At 40.5% G+C, this 22791-nt stretch overlaps 1 protein-coding gene across 1 annotated transcript; it reads left to right on the forward strand.

Moving 5' to 3' along the window:
• The first annotated feature begins 1929 nt into the window (after positions 1-1929).
• On the forward strand, positions 1930-22193 carry brdt (bromodomain, testis-specific). The gene is made up of 19 exons (XM_078258193.1): positions 1930-2121; positions 2334-2471; positions 2778-2916; positions 4508-4629; positions 5629-5979; positions 6060-6188; positions 9990-10187; positions 10286-10467; positions 10580-10869; positions 10990-11103; positions 11184-11315; positions 15092-15147; positions 15236-15416; positions 16405-16475; positions 17841-17904; positions 17984-18090; positions 21118-21311; positions 21535-21748; positions 21835-22193. The coding sequence occupies exons 1-19, from the start codon at positions 1930-1932 to the stop codon at positions 21898-21900; spliced, it is 2940 nt and encodes a 979-aa protein (XP_078114319.1). The 3' UTR covers positions 21901-22193.
• The last annotated feature ends 598 nt before the right edge of the window (positions 22194-22791 follow it).

A 22791-nucleotide genomic window follows, 5' to 3' on the forward strand; every position in this document is an offset into this window, starting at 1 on the left:
GAGTGGAGTAATGTGTTCAGTTGCTGGGGTTCTGGTGATAATGTGGGAAGCTGAATTTTGAACCAATTGGGAGTTTATGGATGGACTTGTGCGGTAAACCAGAGAGGAGGAAGTTACAATAATCAATACGGGAAGCGACGAGCGTGGATGAGAGTAGCAGTACTATCGGGTGTAAGTGATAGACGAAGGCGGTGTATGGTGCGTAAGTGGAAGTAAGCCGACCAGGTGAGATTATTGATGTGTTTTTCAAAAGAAAGTGTGCTATCGAGGATGACACCGGGGCTCTTGACCTGAATGGAAGAGGGGACTTTGGAATTGCTGATGAAGAGTGAGAAATTGGGACTTGGAATAATTAAAAGTGACTTTTTTCATAGCTAGTGAGCAGTGTGAGCATACAGTGAACAATGCGCTGTTTTCTCAACATGTCGTGTTAGAGAAGTGGGGATTGGTGCTGATTTTTGTACTTATTAGCACCCCTTTTATCTTTATTCACTGATTTGTTCCAAGTATTTAGTAGGCCTTTTAGGCCAGTTATTACAGGATGCATGTGAACACATCCCACCTGGTGGCATATTGATCCTCAATCTTGTTTTATGAGAACTAGCTCTTAAAGTTGTACCTAACTGTAATCCTGAGCTGCTAAATGAGGTCAATACAGTCAGCACACTTTTACATTTAATAAAACAGATGGTCTATTTTAGGATAGTAGCTTGAGCTTTTTTAATTTCACAATAGTGAAGCCGTGGCTTTGAGGCCTTCTCATAACTATGTATTAAAGGCGAAAGCAGCTAGGGTTGTCACGGTGTTGATTCAAGTCATTCAAACGGTCATAGTTACCCCTCTTTTCTCTGGTACTGCACACACCATGAATTTGAAGCATACCCGAGCCTGACCCAGGCTCACGTTGCTGATGAAGGCGCCCCACCCTGTCTCCATGCCCGCAGTACCTGGAGCACCGGCGGCATCCAGCTGACTTTTTATCAGCGGGTGAACGAGGAGCTCTGGGCGCTGGTGGCGTGGAGGGAGAGCAGGCGCTGTTCATTTGATAAATTGAACGCAGTGCTGGAAATGAACATCTCTGTGAGGAGGAGTGGAAATTCTGGACCCTCCACTTACTCGCATCCATTTGGAAACAGACTGATAGGTTACTGAACACTGTTTATTGACATTAACACGCTTTCAAGAACAAAAACAAAACCGCATGGGGATAAGCTCAACTCTGCATAAACCAAGACAGCCTAAAAAGTAAGCATTCTATATATCTGTATTTCTTATTGTCAACAAACCCTTTTAAAATACCTAAACCAACAACTTTTGGACTGTTTTGGACTCTGTCCGTGGTACTCATCAATATCCAATTTGCGCTGACTGGATAGCTGTAAAGAAATGGGTCACAAATAAACTTATTTTGAAAGGAGTCATTTCCTTAAACAGTTGGGCACTGAGGAAAGTTTGCTAAAACCACAGTGAATAGTTTTATTTGTTGGGGACTTTTCTCCACTGTGGGTTGATACACATTTGATGCTACACACAGACAATGGCCTACTTGTTATTAGCATTAAATAATTGTTGTTTTTGGTCTTTTCATGGAATTAGTTTGCAATAAGACAGTATAACTGAGACTACATTAGCTGCTGCCAACTTAACCCATCCAAATGTACTGAACTGTCAGCGGTCAAGTTTCATTGTTGGTAATGTAGGCAAGAGTTTCAGATGTAAGGCATAAAAGAATATGTTTCAGCACTGATGTATTAAATGAGAGACTCTTAATTCATTTTTCTGTTTGTTTTTTTCAAGCTGTCATCCCCAACTTACATTTTTGTTGAAGCGCTGGAAAATCTTTACTCCTTGTTTAGGAAAACCTGTGATGAAAACTAAGTTGCTGCAAAGCATCAGACTGTTTCCCCCTTATGGCCTTTGGACAACACAATGTCTAATGTGAAAGTCTTTCCCGCTGTGAGTGGAAATCCCCCTCCGCCAGAGGTCATAAATCCAAAGAGCCATGGACGTGTAACCAATCAGCTACAGTACCTGGAGAAGGTGGTGATCAAAGCTTTATGGGGGCATAACTTTTCGTGGCCCTTTCGCCAGCCAGTTGATGCAGTGGCACTGCGTCTCCCAGTAAGTAATAGGATTTGTTATTGTAGCATGTCAGCTTATCTGTAAAATGTACTGTTTAGCTTTTTCTTGTTTTCAGTTAAAGGATTTCAGAGTTTGAATCTAAAAGTACGTGCATCCAACAGAATTTGTCTTGGTGGATAAGTGCCATTAGACTGTGATCTGGGAAGGGAAGCTGCTGCTGTATTCATGCTAGTGTATTTGGTGTCTTTCAGGATTATTATACAATTATCACAAAGCCTATGGATCTGAGCACTATTAAGAAGCGTCTTCAGAACAAATACTACTGGCAAGCACTTGAGTGTATACAAGACTTCAATGCCATGTTCACCAACTGTTATGTGTACAATCGGGTAAGAGAGTACTATTTGTGGTTCTGTCTAACACACCAACATGTACATACAACTGCAAAGGGCATTTCAAACTGCCCACACAGAAATAATAGACTTGTAGAAACTTGCTGTTAGATAGGTTGTAATGCAAATGAGGTATACACTCACCCGCCCAGAATTGCATTTGTTTCAGGGTATTACATTGCTGAAGATTATTTTAGTATTATTTAGTATTTCTGCCGTTCAAATGGGATTGGCTTATGAGTACACGCTGCATTGAGTGCATTTTAATTTAATTATAATATACTGTACATTTTCTTTTCACAGCCTGGAGATGACATTGTTTTTATGGCACAGACCCTGGAGAAGCTTTTTTTGCAGAAAGTGTCCCAAATGCCCAAGGAAGAGTGCGAAGTTACAGCAATCACTACAAAGGAAACATTGAAAGGGAGAAAGACGAATGCAGGTATCTTGCACAACAGTCCCTTAAGGTTGTAGTCCATAAGATTTTCATGTAGTTAATTGTCTGTTACGTTCCTATCTATCAAAGAGTGAGTTAAAACAATGGTGATTGAGCATATGACCCACTGATTAAAGTGCTTGTATTTGCTGCTTTGTCAAGTAATACAATCGGAGTGTCAGGGGTATCTTTCCTGCCCTAAATTCAAATGCATGCGCACAGCAGTGGTTGGTCTTTCCCCGTCCGCCCAGCTGGCACTTGTCAGTGCCGGTTCTTTGTACTCGGAAATTGGGAACTTCCGACAAGGAAAGATGCAAACATTTAATTACTGCTGACTCATAATGTCAGACCAACAGACAGAGAAAGAAGACCATTCAACTTTGAGTCCAAAGAAAAATAAACAAAAAAGTCTGTCCTCCATGAAATGAACCACCCTCTCTCCACGGAGTCGCTTTTCAGGACAAACATTCAGGAAAGTATAGCCAGACTGTAAAGCCTGAGAGCAGCTGGGCTCTCATCTCTGCCCGCAGCAGCAATCAGGGCGCTACCAGTGGGTTCAGCAGCTACCGCAGAGAGCTTTGGCATCACCGTCACTTGCCATCCCGGACCTGCTCACCCACCCCCACCTCGGGCTTCGGCCCGGCTCGGTCGGTTCGGTCCACAAACAACCCCCTTATTTTATCAATAAAGGGCGTACATTTTGCATGGCCTCTTAAGTTTTTGTTCCCTGCGTATTCTGATGCTCAGGTTGGTTAAGATGTCATTCTTGGCCATGTTGTGTCAGCTAATAATGTTAGCAATGTGGTCAGGTCAGAGGGCCCTTTCCTCCCCTGGTGAGGTGAATAAGGGGAAAGTGGTGCGTGCAGCCCGCTTTTTCTCGGCCTGTACTTCTTTAGCGAAGGTTATTTTACATTTTGCCTCAGTGGCTATAGCGTTTTTGTGTCACATTGGTTAGATGCCTGCCCCTTCTCGGCTAATTGCACTAACTTTACTCGGGCTGGGCGTGCACTGGGTAGCGGCTCTACTCGTTTGACTGCTATTTGCTAACCATGCTAACCAATCAAGCCGTAAACCGCGCTTGAAAACATTGCGCCGCCCCGATGAGTGAGTAATCCCGCTAGCTGTTGACGTTAAAATCACAGTTAGCCACGTTAGCTAGCTGCTGCCTCCATGGCTTTATCGTTTCTACAGCTGCGCGTGTCCCCACACGGCTCTTAACTTCATGGATGTATTACCTCTTAGCTCATCTTAGACTGAAGTGCTATCTGTGTGGACTCTGGACTGGGGCATGTGAAGGCATCTCTCAAGAGAGACCTGCAATCTACTGACTTTGAGAGGTGGTCGAATATTACTCTTTTTTATTTTTTTGAATTAGCATGTCAAGATTGTTGGTCTAAAACTGTGAAACTGGATTTCAACATTAATTTCCATGATTTTTGGTTGTTGCAGGTGTATTTGAGAATGACACTTACAAATATTGCCATGTTTGAACAACTTCCTCTGGACAGGTCCAAACGAAATGTGCTTCCTAATTTGACCATTTTTAAAATAATATCCGATTCTTGTGCATGTATTCACTTTACCTCTGGTCATGCAGGTGCAATAAAGCAGAGATCCTTTGTGTCAGAAGTTGTTCTCCAGCAGACTGTGACAGTCATTCCACCTGATGTGCCTCAATTCATCCCACCCATCCAGCTCTCTGCACAAATTGATGCAACAGTAAGTATTTTATAACTTTGCAAGCATCTTCACAGTATACGTGCTGACTTTAAATCATGAAATTGACTAAAAGTGTGAAAACATCCAGAAAAGAGGTTGTTTGGGTAGATTGTTATGATTGGATATCATAGTTTACTACTCGGTTCAGATTCATGACTTGTTGTCAAAGCTATGTTGACATAAAAATTGTTTAATTTACTTCAACATTAATTTGCACGAGTCAGCGCTACACTGAACTGCAGGCTGCAGTCCGTGTGTCTCAGGCAAGAGAGGGGGAGGGACAGAGGTTCTACTGCTGGGCTTGTTGCCAATTAAAACACTGCTATCGCTCCGCAAAACTCAGAGTCAACTTTGGAGAATGGATGGGGGGATCTTGTATGCTAATTTCGAGTTAATAACCAGACTCCATCATGCTGGTCGTGTACTGATATTGCTAGACAACCTTTCGCCTAAACGTGAAATCTCGTTTTAATATTGCGAAATCTCATTGGACAAGCTCTCAACGCACTATAAAATGCTATTTTATTTTAGAAGTGGTAGAGTTTCACAAACACATTCACATGGCCAAATGGTAATTGAAAGCACTCTCCGTTGCTCCCTGTCACCTTCTACTATTGTATAAGAGCATACTCCAATCCATTCTCCTCTACTGTTCCCCCTGCTTTTTCAACATGTTAACTACCACCAACAGAAGTGTGTGTGTGTGTGTGTGTGTGTGTGTCAGTGGAATGGACTGGTGGGAACTGTGCATTATGGGGTGAGGTTGTCTGATTACTGGATTTATATGTATGTATATTTGTGAGTCCCTGTACAAACTGTGATAACAAATTTCCCCAGTGGACAATCTGTCTAAATAACATTGAATATTCAATAGCCTGTGTTTGTGCTTTGAACCAAACTTCAATTATAAAATGCAAAGCAAATTGTAAATTCTTGTCCCACTGCTTTGTCTAACTTATGTAGTTATTGTTTATGTACAACCTTTTTCTAAATATTCAGATTAAAAAAGGTTTTAAGAGGAAATCAGACCCCTCAACCTCCACCACCTCAGTCATCAGCAGTAGTGAGGTATCCCATGCTGAGGATCATTCAGCACCTAGGACATTATTCTCCAGGAGAGGCAGTGGAAGGCCCATCAAACCTCCAAAGAAAGACTTGCCTTCTTTTGAGGGCAAGAAGGTCAGACTGTCTGAGCAGCTCAGCTACTGTAGTGATATCCTGAAGGAGATGCTCTCAAAGAGACACTATGGCTATGCATGGCCCTTTTATACCCCTGTTGATGCGGTGGCTTTGGGCTTGCACGACTACCATGACATCATCAAGCAGCCTATGGACCTGAGCACCATCAGGGTAAGATGATTATGACGAGGAATATATACCCGCTTCAATATAAGTCGGATACATTTTTCATAAAGTGTTTTGTTCCACAGAAAAAAATGGATCAACGCGAGTATGCAATTGCAAAGGAATTTGCCGCTGATGTCAGACTGATGTTCTCCAACTGTTACAAATACAATCCACCTTCGCATGAGGTTGTCTACATGGCAAGAAAACTCCAGGTATAGATTTTCACTTGTGTTCTATCAAGTCAGTATGGCAATACTAATACGAACCATGTAGAGGTATTTTGAATACAATGTTATGTTTATCAGAATCAGCTTTTAATAGCCAAGAAAGTAGAAGAAGAAACGCATACACAAGGAATTTGACTCCAGCTTTTTTTTGCTCTCACTGTACCCTCCCCGTTGCTTGCTACGGTACAATAATTTTTAAATTCTAACATTTCAAGCATCAGCCACTATTTGAAGAAACGCCTTTTGTTCCTCGAAATAGCCTACTCCCAAATAGCTAGCTGTTAGGAAATGGCGCGTATGCTTTAGCATTGCTAGTGGACACAACTATGTAATGGCAGGTGTTGCTCAGGACCCTAAAGGCTCTTTATATACTAGATGCAGCCCAGCTGGCGCGTGCAAATGTGACGTCATGGGATCGCCGTGACTATTTATACCCGCGCTGGTGGTCGCGACACTAGTTGCAGTCTTCTCCTGAACAGAGGTCGCGCTAATGAGCAAAGGCTACCGACGCTGCTCTTTCTACGGACTAGAAGAAGGAAAAAGGTAAACAACAGCAGAACTGGCAGCAGCATTGACCGGCAATGCTTCGATTTGATTCGATGATCTACTTTGTCGGATCAAGCCTTTCATTCACCATAAAAGAACTCCTCTTAACCCATTAAGTTTACAAGAGAGATTTGCAGTCACTCATAGTCCTGACATCCGGTTGTCGGTGAACCCGTTCAGGCCTCCCGTTTCCGCTTTGTTGTGCGCCGCTGAAAAAAAAGAGCTGTGCACGACCTCTGCTCGCGCGCCATAAATCGGGCGCGCCGGCAAGATATTACGTCATTTTGATGTCACGATGGCGCGCGCCACCTTGGATGCGGCTAGTATAATTCACGTTTAAGAAGGGAAGTGTCAAGTCGAGTCGTTTTGTATGAGCGGCTCTCGAAGGCTGCAAGCAGCAATCCCGGAGGCCAGGAGCAATTGGCCAGTTCCGAACAAGCATGTTTTGAACGGGCATTGCACTAGTGATAGATAAGTGAGAACCACCTTTTAAATTAATTGCTCCACAGCGCTATAGGGGTCAGAAGCTCCATATGGTGCCTTAAAGTGGCTATGAGGAACTTTCAGTTTTTGTTGATTTTAGCGGCCCCTTGGTACAAAAGCGGTATAGTGTTTTTACCACACCTGCTGTTATAAAGACCTCTAGTGTGCGCCGGCTGGTGCCATAAGTAAATTTGCACGGGATGAAGGCATGTGTTACCCACTGTAGTACTGAGTTAGCATTACCAGGAGGTCATATAGTTGCGATAATTGTTTCGCTCAGACAGGAAATCATTCATTTACAATAAGAGAATAGGTTACCGATGCATCATTGCATTTCAAGCGTTGCATATGGTAACTTAGTGTACTTTGGCTGTAACATGAGCTAAACTGGGTGTCACTGTCACCAGCCAAAACATTAGCAAGAGTTTGTAGCAACCAACTTAATAACGATAACTTAGATTTATATAGCGCCTTTCATGAAACCAAAGGACGCTTTACAGCACAGGGGGACAAAAAGAAAATAGTTGGCCAACACAAACCCAGACTGAAAAAAAAATAAAAACTGGACGCTAAATAGAAGGGGGAAGTCATTTCATGTAGACTACTGACGTACAACCACGTCTTGCATTGTAAAGTTATTAAATGAATGAAATAGACATATTACATACAAACCCCAATTCCAATGCAGTTGGGACGTTGTGTAAAATGTAAATAAAAACAGAATACAATAATTTGCAAGTCCTTTTCAACCTATATTTAATTGAATACACCACGAAGACAAGATATTTAATGTTCAAATTGATAAACTTAGTTTTTTTTGTAAATATTCACTCATATTAAATTTGATGCCTGCAACACGTTCCAAAACAGCCGGGACAGGGGCATGTTTACCACTGTGTTACATCACCTTTCCTGTTAGCCTCAATAAGCGTTTGGGAACTGACGACACTGAAGCTTAATTTATGGCCGCGGTGTTCCCGGCGCGAGGTGCGCGCGCCATAAAATGACATCACCATGGCTGTCGTTTCCAGCGCAAAGGCTCCGCAAGCGGTCGCGGCGCGTGGTCGTGCACTTCTGAGTTTTTGTAACTACGCGCGCTGCGCACACTGCGCTCTCAGTTCAACATGGTCGGCTGGGAAGAGCAGGTTCGTCTGTACATCTGTTATTCTCCATGCACAGACCACCGAGAGTCAAAGAGCCTTTAATATGTGGTCAGAGAGAGACCCCACACTGGGAAAAGACGAAACATTTTGCTGGAGAGTGTGGAAAAACATGAGAGCCGCGACTTCGGGGGAGGGGGAAATCAGACCCTGGCAAAGGCATTAATAAAAACTAAATAAAAATAGCGTTCTTTCCAGTGTTAAGGTCATTGCACACTGAGATAAAAGAGAAAAAATAATGTTTACACACTGCCTTCGAAAGTTTCGTCCATCATAAAAAAATTCAGAACTGGTTAAATTTTCTGCATATGAGCCTATCCAGAAATGCACCAGAGAAAGATGCTTGCAAGTGCAATGTACAGTATCATTTCATAACTCAGATAGCCCACTGTCATGGTGGTATTGGATGGTAATATCCATGAGAATGATGATGAGGAGAATAGAAGAGGAGAAGATGAGCTAGCGCAGACAGACAGACAGTGTAGTGATGGAGACAGAGTGAGGGCAGCGCAACTCCTTCTGGTATCCGGGGAGCCAAACGCAAGAAGAAGCGGACAGAGAGGACAGCCTAGTGGGGTACTGTCAATGGAGAGAAGCAAAGGATGAAATGAAGGCGAAAGGGGGCAGAGCAACAGCAGCATGTCATTTTGTATTGTTTTGCGATTAATACGCATCAGACTCCGTGTCCAAGGTTTCTGTGCGTGACAGAGTTTTAGGATGATGGATACGAAAAAATGTAGTACAACATTTCACTGTGCAAGGACCTTTAGTCTTGTTTGCTGTTACAGGTCATTGTGATCATCAGATGGAAAATTAAACAGTTTTTATGATGTTTTGATTTGTCGTCTTTTGTGTTTGGTGTAATAGCCATTGAAATAGGAATGTCAGTATAGCATTTGTGGCAGAAAAGTATTCCTCAGCATGAGCAAAGTGCAGAAATAGACTACCAACAGGAGCACTTCACAGGTGTGGTGAACCTGTGAAATGTTGCTAAAATAGTAGTCTATATCGACGACGTTTCACTTCCAGGATTGTTCAGGTGCTGCCGGAAATTCCACCAGGTGTCCATTTCAGCTAGATGTCCGTCACCTTCCGCTTTCTTTGTTTTGGCATTTTAAACTCAATTTGAGGATTATGATTAACTGCCCCTTAGATCTCTACAGGGTAAATCAAGACAGCTAGCTAGACTATCTGTCAAATCTTCAGAAATGTGGAGGAAGGTCTGACAATGCGAGACTACTAAAATAGTCAAATATTTGGGGGGGGGGGGAATGTTCTCTTTGCCTGCCTATACACGCTGTGAATATGGCTATCATTAAGTGAGTGGTAACTGTTTATTTGTTCAATTGTTTACAGTGCTGTGCAATATAGACTAATACCAGTGTTGCATGCCATATTACACATGACATACCTTAACACATAGGGTTACAATAAACAAAGGATCAAAAACGGATTGGGCTTGGTATGATTAATACTGGTAAATGTACCTTACAGATTGTGTAGATTGACCTAGGCCATTGCTAAGTTGAAGCATTAGTAGCAGTATTATACTTTCTGTTACTACTATAAAAAAACAAACATTTGTTTATATCAACAGGAGGTTTTTGAGGCCCGTTATTTGAAAGTTCCCCAAGAAGCGGAGGGTTTTTCTCTACCTCATCGGCGAGATGACAAGGGAATAGGAGACAGAGTTGCAAGTGCGTCAACCTCAGCAAGTTCTGAAAGTGAAAGCTCATCAGAGGCACAGAGTTCATCAGAAGAAGTGGCCATGCAGCTGGCCAATATAGAGGAGCGGGTTGGTATATACATGCCAGTAACCGTGCAAATGGCTTTTGAGACGTTATTCACTTCAGTGCATTTGACCTAATTGGCTATTAATGGCTGGCTTTTCAGTTGAAAGCTGTCAGTAATCAGCTGAAGAGACTAACCCAAGAGCCCCAGATGAAACCTAAGAAGAAAGACGGGTTGAAAAAGGAAAAAAGAGCCAAAGAAAAGGATATCGCTAGACTAAAGCAAAAATCCTTGGAATACAAATCTATTGTAGAAAAAATGGCCAACCGGAAAAGTTCTACTTTGTAAGTGAGCCCCACTTGATCTTTCAGTGTTTTTTTTGTTTTCTACTTAGGACTAGTAATGTTGAACTGTATGTTGTAATGTTGAATTGTGATGTTACGCATTTATGTCTAGGCATGACAACAGACGCAATATTGATGGAGTACCTCTAAAGTGTGAGGATGGGGTCCCACCAATACCAATGACTTACCAGGAGAAAAAGCAGTTGAAATTGGACATCAACAAGCTGCCTGGTGACAAACTGGGCAAGTTGGTGAACATCATTCATGCCAGGGAGTCCTGTCTGCGAGATTCCACTCTCGAAGAGATTGAGGTCGACTTTGAAATGCTCAAGTCTTCCACACTGAGAGCCCTGCAGAGGTTTGTTGCAGCATGTCTGAGGAAATGCAACAAGAACGTTGGCAGTAAGTACAGCTTAATCCTTAGCTCTCCTCTATCAACAAATGCACCTTTTTATATTTATTGGATTTAATCAATAAAATGTGCAATTAGATTGGAGGGTTATTATCTCTTCCCTCCTGTAGAAAAAAAGCTGGTAAAGCCAACAGTAGGAATGCAGACTGGGAAATCAAAGGATACCGGTACATCTCAGGTTGCCAGTAAAGAGCAGCAATTGATTAAGAAAAAGAAGTTATTAGGTAAGCTGTGAATTTGATTAATAATGTAATTGTCATAGTTGTCCTTCCACATGTGAGGCATTACTTTTTTTTGTTAACAGCTAAACTCATGCCGGCTCCTGACCCCGGATGCCCTTCACACCTCAGTGAAAGCAGCAGCTCATCATCCAGCTCTGACAGCGGCAGCTGTAGTAGTCTTTCTAGCACTTCTGATAGCAGTGACTCTGAATCAGGTTAGCTGCTCCCCGCTAAGCACTCTGCCCTCACCTACCTTTTGTTTATCCTTACCTTCTCTCCTTTAGAGATAAGAATGGGCATAATTCACCTGGGTGCCTCTCTACTACATTTCCAACCCTTCTCTTGGTTGCACACCAAATATTAAATTGTGTACACATTCATTAGGTGTTGCCCCTTTTGTTTATTTCACACAATTTTAATATTCTGTCTACATGAAAGAGGTGTGCATGCCTGCCCCTGACATCTGAGACAATTGTTTAAAATAATTGCTAAAGCGGTTGTTTTATTGTAGTGTACATTCATTTGTCTGATGTCAAGGCAAAAACTAAGGTGTACATTAATATGCTGAATAGCAGTGTTTCACTGCTCTCTGTTTAAAAGTTTTTAAGTTTGTTGCACCTTTGGCCTCACTAAACGGTGTGGTCAGAAGTGTGCTCTGATGCACCTGTAACCTCACCCAACAGTGGAATCACAATGTTACTGACACAGTCTGTAGAACACTTCTACACTACAGCAAGTGAGAAGTTCTCAAATTCATCTTAAAACACTTCTCTGTACATTGAAACCGTTTCTGCTTGCTGTAGTCATTCCTTCTGTTCTTACCAGCCCCTAAAGCCCAGTTCAGACCAAAGATTTGCGACGAGACAAGATGAGACTTGCAACAACTTGCAATGTGTGGTCTGCAGCATTCTGAAACCTGCCAGTGTACACCAGTGTGACTGGACGAAACGGTGCATCGTCTCCACAGCAACGACTCTCTGTACTTCCGTTCTAACTTCCAACTTTTGAGGCTTTATGTTGTTGGATATAATTTGTAGCGTCTCTAAAATATGAATGGGGATATTGATAGTGAGATGCTTGCTACATTTGCATTTCTAGTAGCGATACAACTGTAAAAAAAAAAAGAGTGAATGAAGAGCTCTTTGTTAGCACAAAGCAGTAAATCAGAGCAATAAAAAAATGTTATTTTTTTTATTGCTCTGATTTACTGCTTTGTGTTAACAAAGAGCTCTTCATTCACTCTAGCTCAATCCTCAGTCTCTGTCTAAAACTTTGCCATTTCATTTAGCTGACAGTTTGTAACTGACTTGACTAGCTGACTTTTCCCTGCAGCGTTCTAAAACGGTTATGTCTCGTTGCGAATGTTTGGTCAGAACTGGTCTTAAAAGATCCCCTCCTAATGTGCTTCTGATGGAAGTGATGGTATACGAAATCCACAGCCTCTTTCTCTGATAAAATACAGTACATTCCAAAGTTTAGCTGAAGTTAATGGGGACTTTAAGCAGTGATGTTAGAGGAACAGCTACAGTGTCTGTGAAACATTGGGGTGCACAGGGTGCCATTATAGTAGTCAAAATTGTATCACTAAGCAACATTGTTCCTCTAACAATGACTACTTCTTCCGGAAACTGACGTTGCTCTGTGCTGGCAATAGATGACATGTCCATAAACAAACAGAAAGAAATTGTCTAATTAGTGAGTATTAATACTCATAATCCATAATACTAACAATCTAATACAAACCAAATGAGTGTGAAATACCATACAAATGTATAATTACCTGCAAACACTTTTCACATTGCTGGGTAAGACTAAACCAGTCGTTCTCCCGTACTAGATAGTTTGGCTACAATGTCAGGATGTGTTGAATCGTGCATGTGCAAAGTGGAAGAAAAAACTTCTTGAACACAGTTTCCGTTGCTTTAACATTTGCCGCTAGCCCTAATATGAGGTGTCAGCAGCCTGAGTTAGTCACATTAAGCTGGTATCTTCCAATGTTACAGGCGTTTTAGTATTTAATTCCTTTTATGCTACTATCCCTATACTGCAGCTCAGCAAGGAAACAATGTAAACACAAATAAGGGCCAATATGCATTGAGGGATGATTACTTTACAGCAGGCAAAAAACTTTTCATGTTTCAATGTACTTATAGGTATAAAAGTAGGGTTTTAAGAAACAATGTGTATGTATTTGCTATTGTTTACCATTCTTCTAGTACCATACATCCCAGTGGTATTTCTTGTAGTTTGACAATGCTACCATTCATATTTTGTATTGTTCTGTCATCTTTCCTCCAACCCCACTTTCTATGCAGCGGTATAAGGCCCCGATCAGACAGAGCAGGTTGAAAAATGGGATGTGCACCTCAGTCTCTTTTTTTCCCAGCATTTGTTGCACTGCCCTTTTAGACAGCGATGCCAGTTACGTCTTTTTGTTTTTCTATAGGCAACCACAGAATCACCCGTTCTCAGCCAACTGTTATTTTGCTGTGAAGTTAAATGACGTTGGGCGGTAACTATTCCCAATGTACACCTTTTTTATTTATTTTTGTATTGTTTGAAATGGTCTTTACACCCCGACAGCAATAAATAACTAATAGGCTCTGAAAAAGATCTGTCATCTGTAACTGCTGTAATCCTGTAAAAACTCCCACCAATCGCTGCCTTGCAGTCCGCTTGGAAAGAACCAATGAAATGCCTCCATGCCCCGCTGCGCGTACTCTACCCCTCCCCGTGTACGAGCCTGAGCTCAATGCGCACTGTCGCCGCCAGAGTTACTGCAAGTCTACTGGAGAGTGGAGGAAAAAAAGTTGCCACTGCTGCGGTAACCTGCAACAGCCCACCCTGCTAAAAAGGCAAAGAAAAGAGACTGAATCTCTGCTCTAAAGCAGCGATGTAGCGGTGCTCGTGCACGTCTGTGTGTGTGTCGGAGCCCTGAGGGCAGGGGGAGGGGGTCAGACGGAGCCCAGAGGAGATGCTACTTTCACAATCTTGCTAGCTTTTTAACATTACCAATGTAATGCAATTTAAATGATCTCCTTTTAATAATGGCATCTCCATAAATTATGAGGCTAAATTACTTTTTTCATTGAAGAGTGCCGTAATTTGTTGAAATTGATGCTAGTTGAAGTGTAGGACATTTTTAGTGTTGTATGGAATATTTATAACACCATATTTCTCATTACATTTAGTGGTAAACTGAACAATCTCTTTGCAGAAACTGCATTTGGTTACAAGGGATAATAAGTTGGGGATAAATAAAGAGTAGACTGGAACTACTTTCTGAAAAAAAAATTTTTTGCACACAAAGCACTCTGGAAGTTCTGCTTGTGGGCGTAGTGCACTTTCGGGAAGAAGGGTCTTAGTGGTTTCGTTGAGCTCTGAAGAGGAATGAGAACAGTGCCTACAGTCAATCAGGCCATTATTCCTTATTACTGTGCCGTAGGTCATTTCTGTCAAGGCAGAGCTGCGACTAACGATTAATGTGATAAATATTTATTTTTTTTTATCCATCCAGTATCTACCCCTCCCGAATTGGAAATTTTTTCAACTTGTGGCATTCAGGGCACTTGTGCAAAAACATGAGGTGCATAGAGCAGAAAAAACTTGAGGCGCTAAGCAACGTAAAAGCAGCCACTCTCAGTAAAAACGATTACAATTACAAACCCCCACCGTTAAATCGCGCTGTCTGATCGCGGCCTTCAGCAGGTAAAACGGTGGAAAAGCATTTAACTATGGTTCTGTGACTGATTGACAAAATCCAGTATAAGGCTTACCAATTTATTACTTTTCATACTATATTTTGTATATACACAGTGACAGCTCTGTAAATACACACTGTTGTCCTGTTCAAACACAGAGGTAACAAATGCATTTTTTTTATACATTTTTGTGTATGGACTTTAAAGTATGACATAAAACGGGACCATCAGCATTTGGGTGGGGTTGGAATGTTGGCGTAGACTGAATTATTAATGTGCATGTCTTTCAGTGCCAAAAACAAAGAAGCCGAAAAGTAAAGACTCTTGCCAAAAGGTTAAGACAAAGGTAAATGTATTTTAGTTTTTGCTTACGCAATCAAGGGTTTATGGTAAGATAACCTTGCTGGTTAAAATAAAAAAATAATTTTCTTAAGTCAAAGGTGACTCGTGCTGCCCGTGGCAAGCAGATATCGGAGACAAAAGATTTGACAAAACCTTCAGTCAAGACTTGTCAGCCCCCTCATGCTGTGCAGTCCTCGGTTGCAGAAACCAAAGGCTACCCAACACACCGAAATGCAGACCAGACCTGTGACGAGCTGACTTTATCACCTCCAGGTACACCTTGCATTTATCAAAAAACCCACATTACATTTACTTGCAGCAATTTATAGGATCTTTCTATTTAAAATAGTGTTTTTTTCTTAAGTAAATGGAAGTCAGTAAACCTTGGGCATGGACAACCTGTTCCCCTTTGCTTCAATGTATCAATTCAAATGAATATAGTTTTTCTCTTTTTGTTGCGGACGTGAAAACCTTGAGACTGTTTAAAAGGGAATTTACTATTTACCTTCACGCTCATGTTCTTTTTTTTTTCTTTTTTTTTTCTGCATTATCCGCTCATTCTTCCCCAGCCTTTAGTAGCCGTCCCTTTCAGCGACTTCCGAGACCTAGTGCCAGACCAGCATCAATACCTCCCAAAAACCCTGTACTCACAGATCAGCTTTGTCAGCTCCTTTTTTTTAAACCTATCATTGACATCCCTTTTTCCTCCTTCACTGATCCGGCTCCACATCAAATGACCCTTCCTCTTCCTGCCTGTTCAACTTAGACTGTCTGTTCCCCCAAATTGTCCCATGTGCTCAGTGTCCTTCAGAAACTTACTTTCAGGTCTAATAGGGCTGAACAGGAAAGTAATGCAGTAAACACCAAGCAGCTGCGAAGTGCGGCTCGCTGCAAAAATGAAATGTTTCTGCTGCCGGGAGGCGTGTTCATCGAATTCTTTGTAACATAGGTCAACATGTCACACGAGTCCCAGTACTCTGTTTACTGATTGGCTGTGGGTATTTTCTCCTGTTGCCACACTTAGCAGTAGAATCAAACAAGCCGCAGCTCGAAGAGGCTGCCGCAGCTTTCCATAGGCATTGTATGGCAGTTTGCCACAGGTCACACTTCACCACTGCTTGGTGTGTTTTTGGCTTAAGGGACCAGTCAGTTGCAGCCCCCTATTGCATGCTGTACGTTTGTATAAATATACAGTAGCTCCTTGCCTCTCACATGGCTATAATGTGTTGTACATCACTATCTGTCCTTTACTGTTTGACAGATTTGTCTGCCCTTTTATCCCCCATGGCATCTCCAGGAGTGTTGCTGGATTGGGCAGCCACCAGATTTGAGGTACTTTTTGAGGAAACGGGAACTCTTCACAAACTTTGTTTGCTTTTTTTGTCTCGCATCATTTTGTGATGAATCTTGTTCTGAACCGTCACCTCTGGACTGCAGCCTTTTTAAATGACCAGTGTATCTATGAGATTGCACAGGTCAGTTTATTTAGCGGTAAAGGTTCTATGTGTAATTACTGCTGACCTATTGCACATTTTGCAGTGGGATTAACCCAATGCACTTACAGAGAACTCTAAAGACCTTCCCTGGCTGTCCTTAAAGAGCAATAAAAAGCTGCATCAGCCCATTCTGTCATTGTTTTACAGTAGATCATCAGAAATCTCATCAGGTGCATCACAGTTACCTTTATATTAGGTAGTGATTTAGGGTTGGTCGATTGTCTCCCAAATTGGCATATGATGATGTCCACAGTGAAATATCACGGTGGACGATGGCATTGCTATCTGTCTCCCCTCTCTGCTGCGCTGCTTGACTGAGTGCTGAGCACTCAGACTGCTGAAACTGATCTTATCAATCGTGATGATCTTTCGCCAGAAATGAGTGTTCCATAGACTGTAAAATAAGTTTGTTCATAATTGTACCAGTAGCTTTTTCCCTTTGTCCCTCTCTCTGCCTTACTCTCTTTTGGGTGCGTGCTGTCCAGAGGCAATATGCAATTACAACTCTCCAAACTGATGATTTTGGGGGTGAAGTGACAGACCGAGTGTCCACCTGCAGTTGCACTCATACTCGATAAATCGGAATTGTTACTTTTTAAAGCACACAATATTGTTACATCACGATGGCTGTCAGCCATGTGCAGTCTTAAATGGTCTGAATCAAAAGTGTTGCTCCTCATTTAACTGGTTGCTCAAATAGCATAACTACAACAACACTTTTGATTAAACGAATGCATTGCCTACATATTGCCTTATTGCTTATGTCTACAAATCATTTTGCAGTGTTACTACAACTTTTTTTCGGTTGTCAGTAGTTAACTCGACACGAATCTCGGTATTCATTATGTAACCGTTATTTACAACAACACAAAATGATCAGTAATGGTTTTGTGATATATGTGCATGTCAACAAATTTGGCCCTTCAGTATAATTACATTTTCAATGCTCCCTGTCAGTTCCTTTTGTAGACTTATAATTGTAAGAAAAGTATTCAAGGTCTATCATAACTGCAAAGGAAAAGTTCAAAAAGTAGCAGTTCCCTACAGTATACCAGGTTCTCCTTACAATTTTTATATTAGGAATATATGATAATCATGTTTGTTTGTTTGTTTGTTTGTTTGGGCTTGAATATGTGGAAATGTTGGCTGCATTACTGTTGAGCATTAAGGACCTAAATATTTTAAATGTCTCACCTTTCAGCAGGGCCCAGTGCTGTCCCCTATTAAAGACAGCCCACTGCAGTCCAAAGATGAGACCAGGTCCAGTAAGTCACTAGAAGACCCTTACTTTGACATCACCATTTTTTAAATAGTCTAATCCTTATTTTCAAGTGATAATTGCAGATTGCAGATACCCTGAGGATTTTCCTGAAAGTCAGCTGACTAATGTGCCTTACACCAACACAGCAAGTACATTTGCTGAAGAGGAAAAAGCCCAAATTCCCAAAAAGGTTAGCATTGTTTAATTGAGTTTGGTTTTGCAAACAATTGTTAACATCTTTTCCAGAGGGTGTGTTGCACCAATAAGGATTCATTTTGTGCCTGTCTGCAGCAGACAGCTGATGGACACAGTTGTTAAAGGTATAGTTCGGATCTTTTGAAGCGGGGTAGTACAAAGGACCATAGTAGATGGCGGTCTGCAGGCAGGAGTCCCAACACGGAGCTAAGCAATATGCTGCTGTGGACGGGGCAACACAGCAAAACGGATTATAGGCACCTAACACTAACAACTGTTTAACCCTTGTGCCTATATTTAAAAAGGTTCCTCTAGTGTCGTTAGAGGACAAAAATGTGCTCCTAATGTCTTCCTAAAACTATGAAATTACTTTACATACATTATACATTATTATTTTCAACTTTTACGGAGTTAAATTAAACCCACATCAGTCCTGATCATAACAACCAAATATCCATTCATTTTCAGAATTGTACCCCCTTTTTACCTTAAATGACAAATGTCCCCTTCCTAAAACTGCTATAAAATATTTTATATTTTTTTCCACTTTCACTTCAGTTAAATCTTTTAATCCATCAGTCCTGATTGCTACTACCAAATATTCATTTACTTTCTGACATGATGCCAATATGTTTTAAATAAAAAAACTAAAATCCAAAAATGAATTATTTACTTTTTATATATATATATATATATATATATATATATATATATATATATATATATATATATATATATATATATATATATATATATATATATATATATATATATATATGTGGGATTGTCTGGGATGTGTCGATGATTACCAACATTGATTTTGATGCATTATTATTTTTTTGTGCAGTATTTAATTATAGTCACCTGTTAAGTTAACATTAGTCCTATTACCCTCAAGGTTTTTAACCTTCTAATTATTATCTCCCTTCAAAGTTTTTTATCTTTTTAATTGCCTATTACCCCATACATCCCTACCAGGACTCACTCTATTGGAAAATGGTAAAAACTACAATTATGAAGCCAGGGGTCTAGATTGAAAGTCTGAAAAATGAAATGCATAAGTTTATATAATAATTCGATTACTAAAAATCCTTGATGCAAAATGATTTGCCACGAAGCTTCGTTTAATCATTGTTACCAGTGTTGTATCGCTCGCGGTGTTTCCGCACTGATGATTATTACTGTCACGTACCGGGCTGACGCTGCTGGCGACACATGCCATGAAGACTGACGGCAGCGTAAATAATGAGGGGCTAAGAGAAGAGACAGGCTGGAGAAAACGACAGCGTCCAAAGTTTGGAATCAGTTCAAACGTAAAACTCTGTACAGTGTGTCTACTGCAAAAATGAACTAACTTACCACAATAATAGCACAACGTATGGACGATGAAACTACACCAAATACAACTACCAAAAACAAAGACCAGAAAATACACCACAATTTGATCTAAAGAGCCGACTTGTTGACTATCCCTTCAGAAAACCAGCTGATTGTTGTGCACCATTTTCTCTCACTCTCTCTCTCTTCACGGAGAAACAGCTGATCAACGATCTACTAGCATAAGTGTAACATACATTGTAATCAAAGATATAAATGAAAATAGGTTGGGTATAACAAATATTTACATATAGGCCTATATACAGATCAGTCTCGGGTTGAAACTTGTAGTTCTGAAAGTTAAGATGCACAACTTAAGGTCATGTTTATGTATGTTTAATGTATGCCTTAGTTTGAGGTTGTTATTGCATTTCAGAAAATGTTTTCTTTAAAAACAATGTACTATGGCACTTAAATGCACTTAATGTTTAGTTTTTTTAAAGATGATATTGTAAGCAATGTAGGCAATAACAATGTTGCTTTTTCTGAAAATTAAACCAAACTAGTGTATATTATTGCTCTTCAATAAAACAAAAGTATTTCTTAAACGAATACTCGATTACTAAAATAATTGATAGCTGCAGCCCTAGCTGTAATGGCTCACGTTTCTCTAACCATAAAGAGTAGAATCATACTTTGGTGTATTCATAGCCCTTACAGAAGTTAGGCCTATCCATCCTGGAAATCCAGCATTTTTTCGGGTCTTTGTGAAATAAATCAAAACTGAAAAATTGTAAAAAACTGCAAATTTGATGCCAGCGCTCTACATTAAAAGCCTGATGTATATAATGTATAATTTCACGTCTGAGTGTATGCATTTTGAATACACAGTTTATGTTTGACGTATTCTAGTAACTGAGGTTGAACTTTGAAAACTTGAGGAAAAACTCACACCCTTAAACAAAATCTTACCATATGCATTAACACAGCCAACATGATCAGAGAAATAAAAATGAAAAGACCAAAATAGTCCCTAGTGATGCACAAGGGTTAAGTGTATGCTATATTTATATTTTCACTGCTTTACCTTGCTGTCAGACATCCTTTTATGACAGGAACTGAAGGCGTTGTATACATTTATGCTTTCTTCAAAGCCACCAGACTCTCCTTTGACAAAAATGTTAACTTTACCTCAAAAAACACAGGAGTTGTTGGTCTACCGCTGCCTGGATCTGTTCATGTTAGTGTGTGACTTGTGTTTTAAAAGGGTTACAAACTAACAAAAATAACTAACCAATGGTTACTGTTTTTGTCAAAGTCTGTTTTTTTTTTCTTCTGTAGAGTGCGATATAACGGCTTCAGCTCCCCGTCCTTACTGGGCTGTTTGACAGTAAGCTAAAGCGGTGAAAATATTTTAAATATAGCTAACACTAAAACTAATATTGCTTTTTTTTTTTAGGTTGTCCTATTTTTTTAGGTGGCTAAATACGTTTTGCTGTTTGCCGTAGCCCCAGCAGTTCATCCATTACTTAGCTTTTTGTCTTCTCCAAACTGGGAAAAAGAGCTGAACCCTCCCTTTTAAGACATTGGCTTATTCAAATGTTTTTCTGTCCTTAAGTGGCCAGACATCAATTAATGCCGATTTAAACCTGATCCTAATTAGTGCCACCAATTTCCAATGAACATGGTGATTTGTCTTGTTTAGGAAATTGTTCTGAAAAATGCTGAGTCTTGGGCAAAGCTGGTGAGGCAGTCAGTCACTGCAGCTGCAGTTAAGTCCTCAAAGGAGAGCTTCCAGCAGTTCCGTAAGGCTGCCATTGAAAAAGAGGAACGTGAAAAAGCACTGAAGAAGAAACTGATGGAAGACACCAAGGAGAGGGAGGCTCCTGAAAAGAGCAGGTATTCAGAAAATGCATCACATTTGCTTCTTAATTTCTTTATTTAATACCCCAGGCTATAACTGTGCCCCTTAGGTTTAAAATATGCACATTTTTCTGCATAATTGTCTCCAAATCCCAGTTTTTGAAAGTGCTGATAAACCAAAGGTGCATTTCCTTGTAAAAGCTTGGTGGGTGATTTGAAGAAGGCTACTTCAAGTAACCAGGACAATCTCCTTCTACAGTTTACTAGGTAAAGCAGAAACAAATTCACAACCTATTGAGGAAGATCCGGATTCACCAGAGAGCATTTGTACAGAAGCTGCCCTAGATGCTCCTAAAGATGTTGAGCAACAAAAGTCTCAGATAGAAACGGAACCTTTAACAACACAGTCCTTGGTGGATAGGGAAAGAGAGATGGCCCGCAAAAAGGAGCAAGAACGTCGCAGGAGAGAGGCCGTGAGTACCCTCATCCATGTTTTAATGTTGCTTTGGTAAAATATCATTTTAACAACTGTGCTGTGTGTTATTTTTCTCTTTTATAGATGTCTGGTATTGACATGACTATGCAGCGGGACATCATGACTACATTTGAACTTAACCTGGACTAAAAAGAAACTGGATTTACTTGAAAAAATAGCCCTTTGTGCCAGACTTGTCTCAGTAACTAACTTGAGCTGTGGGTTTCTTTCTCTGGCCCAAAACTGCACATCAATCGTATGTATGTAGAAAATAACATGTTAATTGTGGAGAACAAATCATAAAAATGGAAATGTGTCTTGCCCTTGTATTTGAAAAGGTTGGTAAATGTCTGCACTGTTGAATTTGAGATGATGGGGGTGACGCACTGTCAAAATTCAAACCTGAATCTAATCTTTTATGTGGGTTTTCACATTTGGATGAGTCCTCTTTCAGCTGACAATTGTGTATGGAAAGCTAATTAATGCATCTATACACTGTAGTTTCAATTCCACCGTCTTGTTTGCTGAAATGTGCAGCGTTGTTTAGTTCTTGTTATGTTATCCGATTTGATGAACCTTTACCGCCGTGTTTCAGTTTATCCTGACTCAAATACACTACATGTAGGCAAAATAGTGTTTTTTATGTTTATTACATGCACACATGACTTTTCTTTAGAAAACATTCTTGCACAAAAGTAAGTTAACATTTTGAACAAAGGTTGGTAGGTCCTTGTCAAAGTTTCCAATGTGGAATTGATGTTAATGATCTCGGCTCATTTGCTTACTTGAAAATACCATACACACGTTAACTGTACACGCACTGCACTTTGTTGTTCATACAGTTTTGGCTGTTCCAAAGTTGCTTTTGGAGACTATCAACATGTTCTGTATGTTAGTTTGTACATGATAATAAATAAAAAAATATTTTTTATTCAAAATAAAGCTATTTTCACCAAGCAATCTGAATCACTTCATCACTACATCCACTTACAGTGTAGTGCAGATTATCTCCACATCTAAGAATCTTGCATGAGGCCGTGG

This window comes from Sander vitreus, chromosome 9 (assembly GCF_031162955.1).
Source record: "Sander vitreus isolate 19-12246 chromosome 9, sanVit1, whole genome shotgun sequence".
NCBI lineage: Eukaryota > Metazoa > Chordata > Actinopteri > Perciformes > Percidae > Sander > Sander vitreus.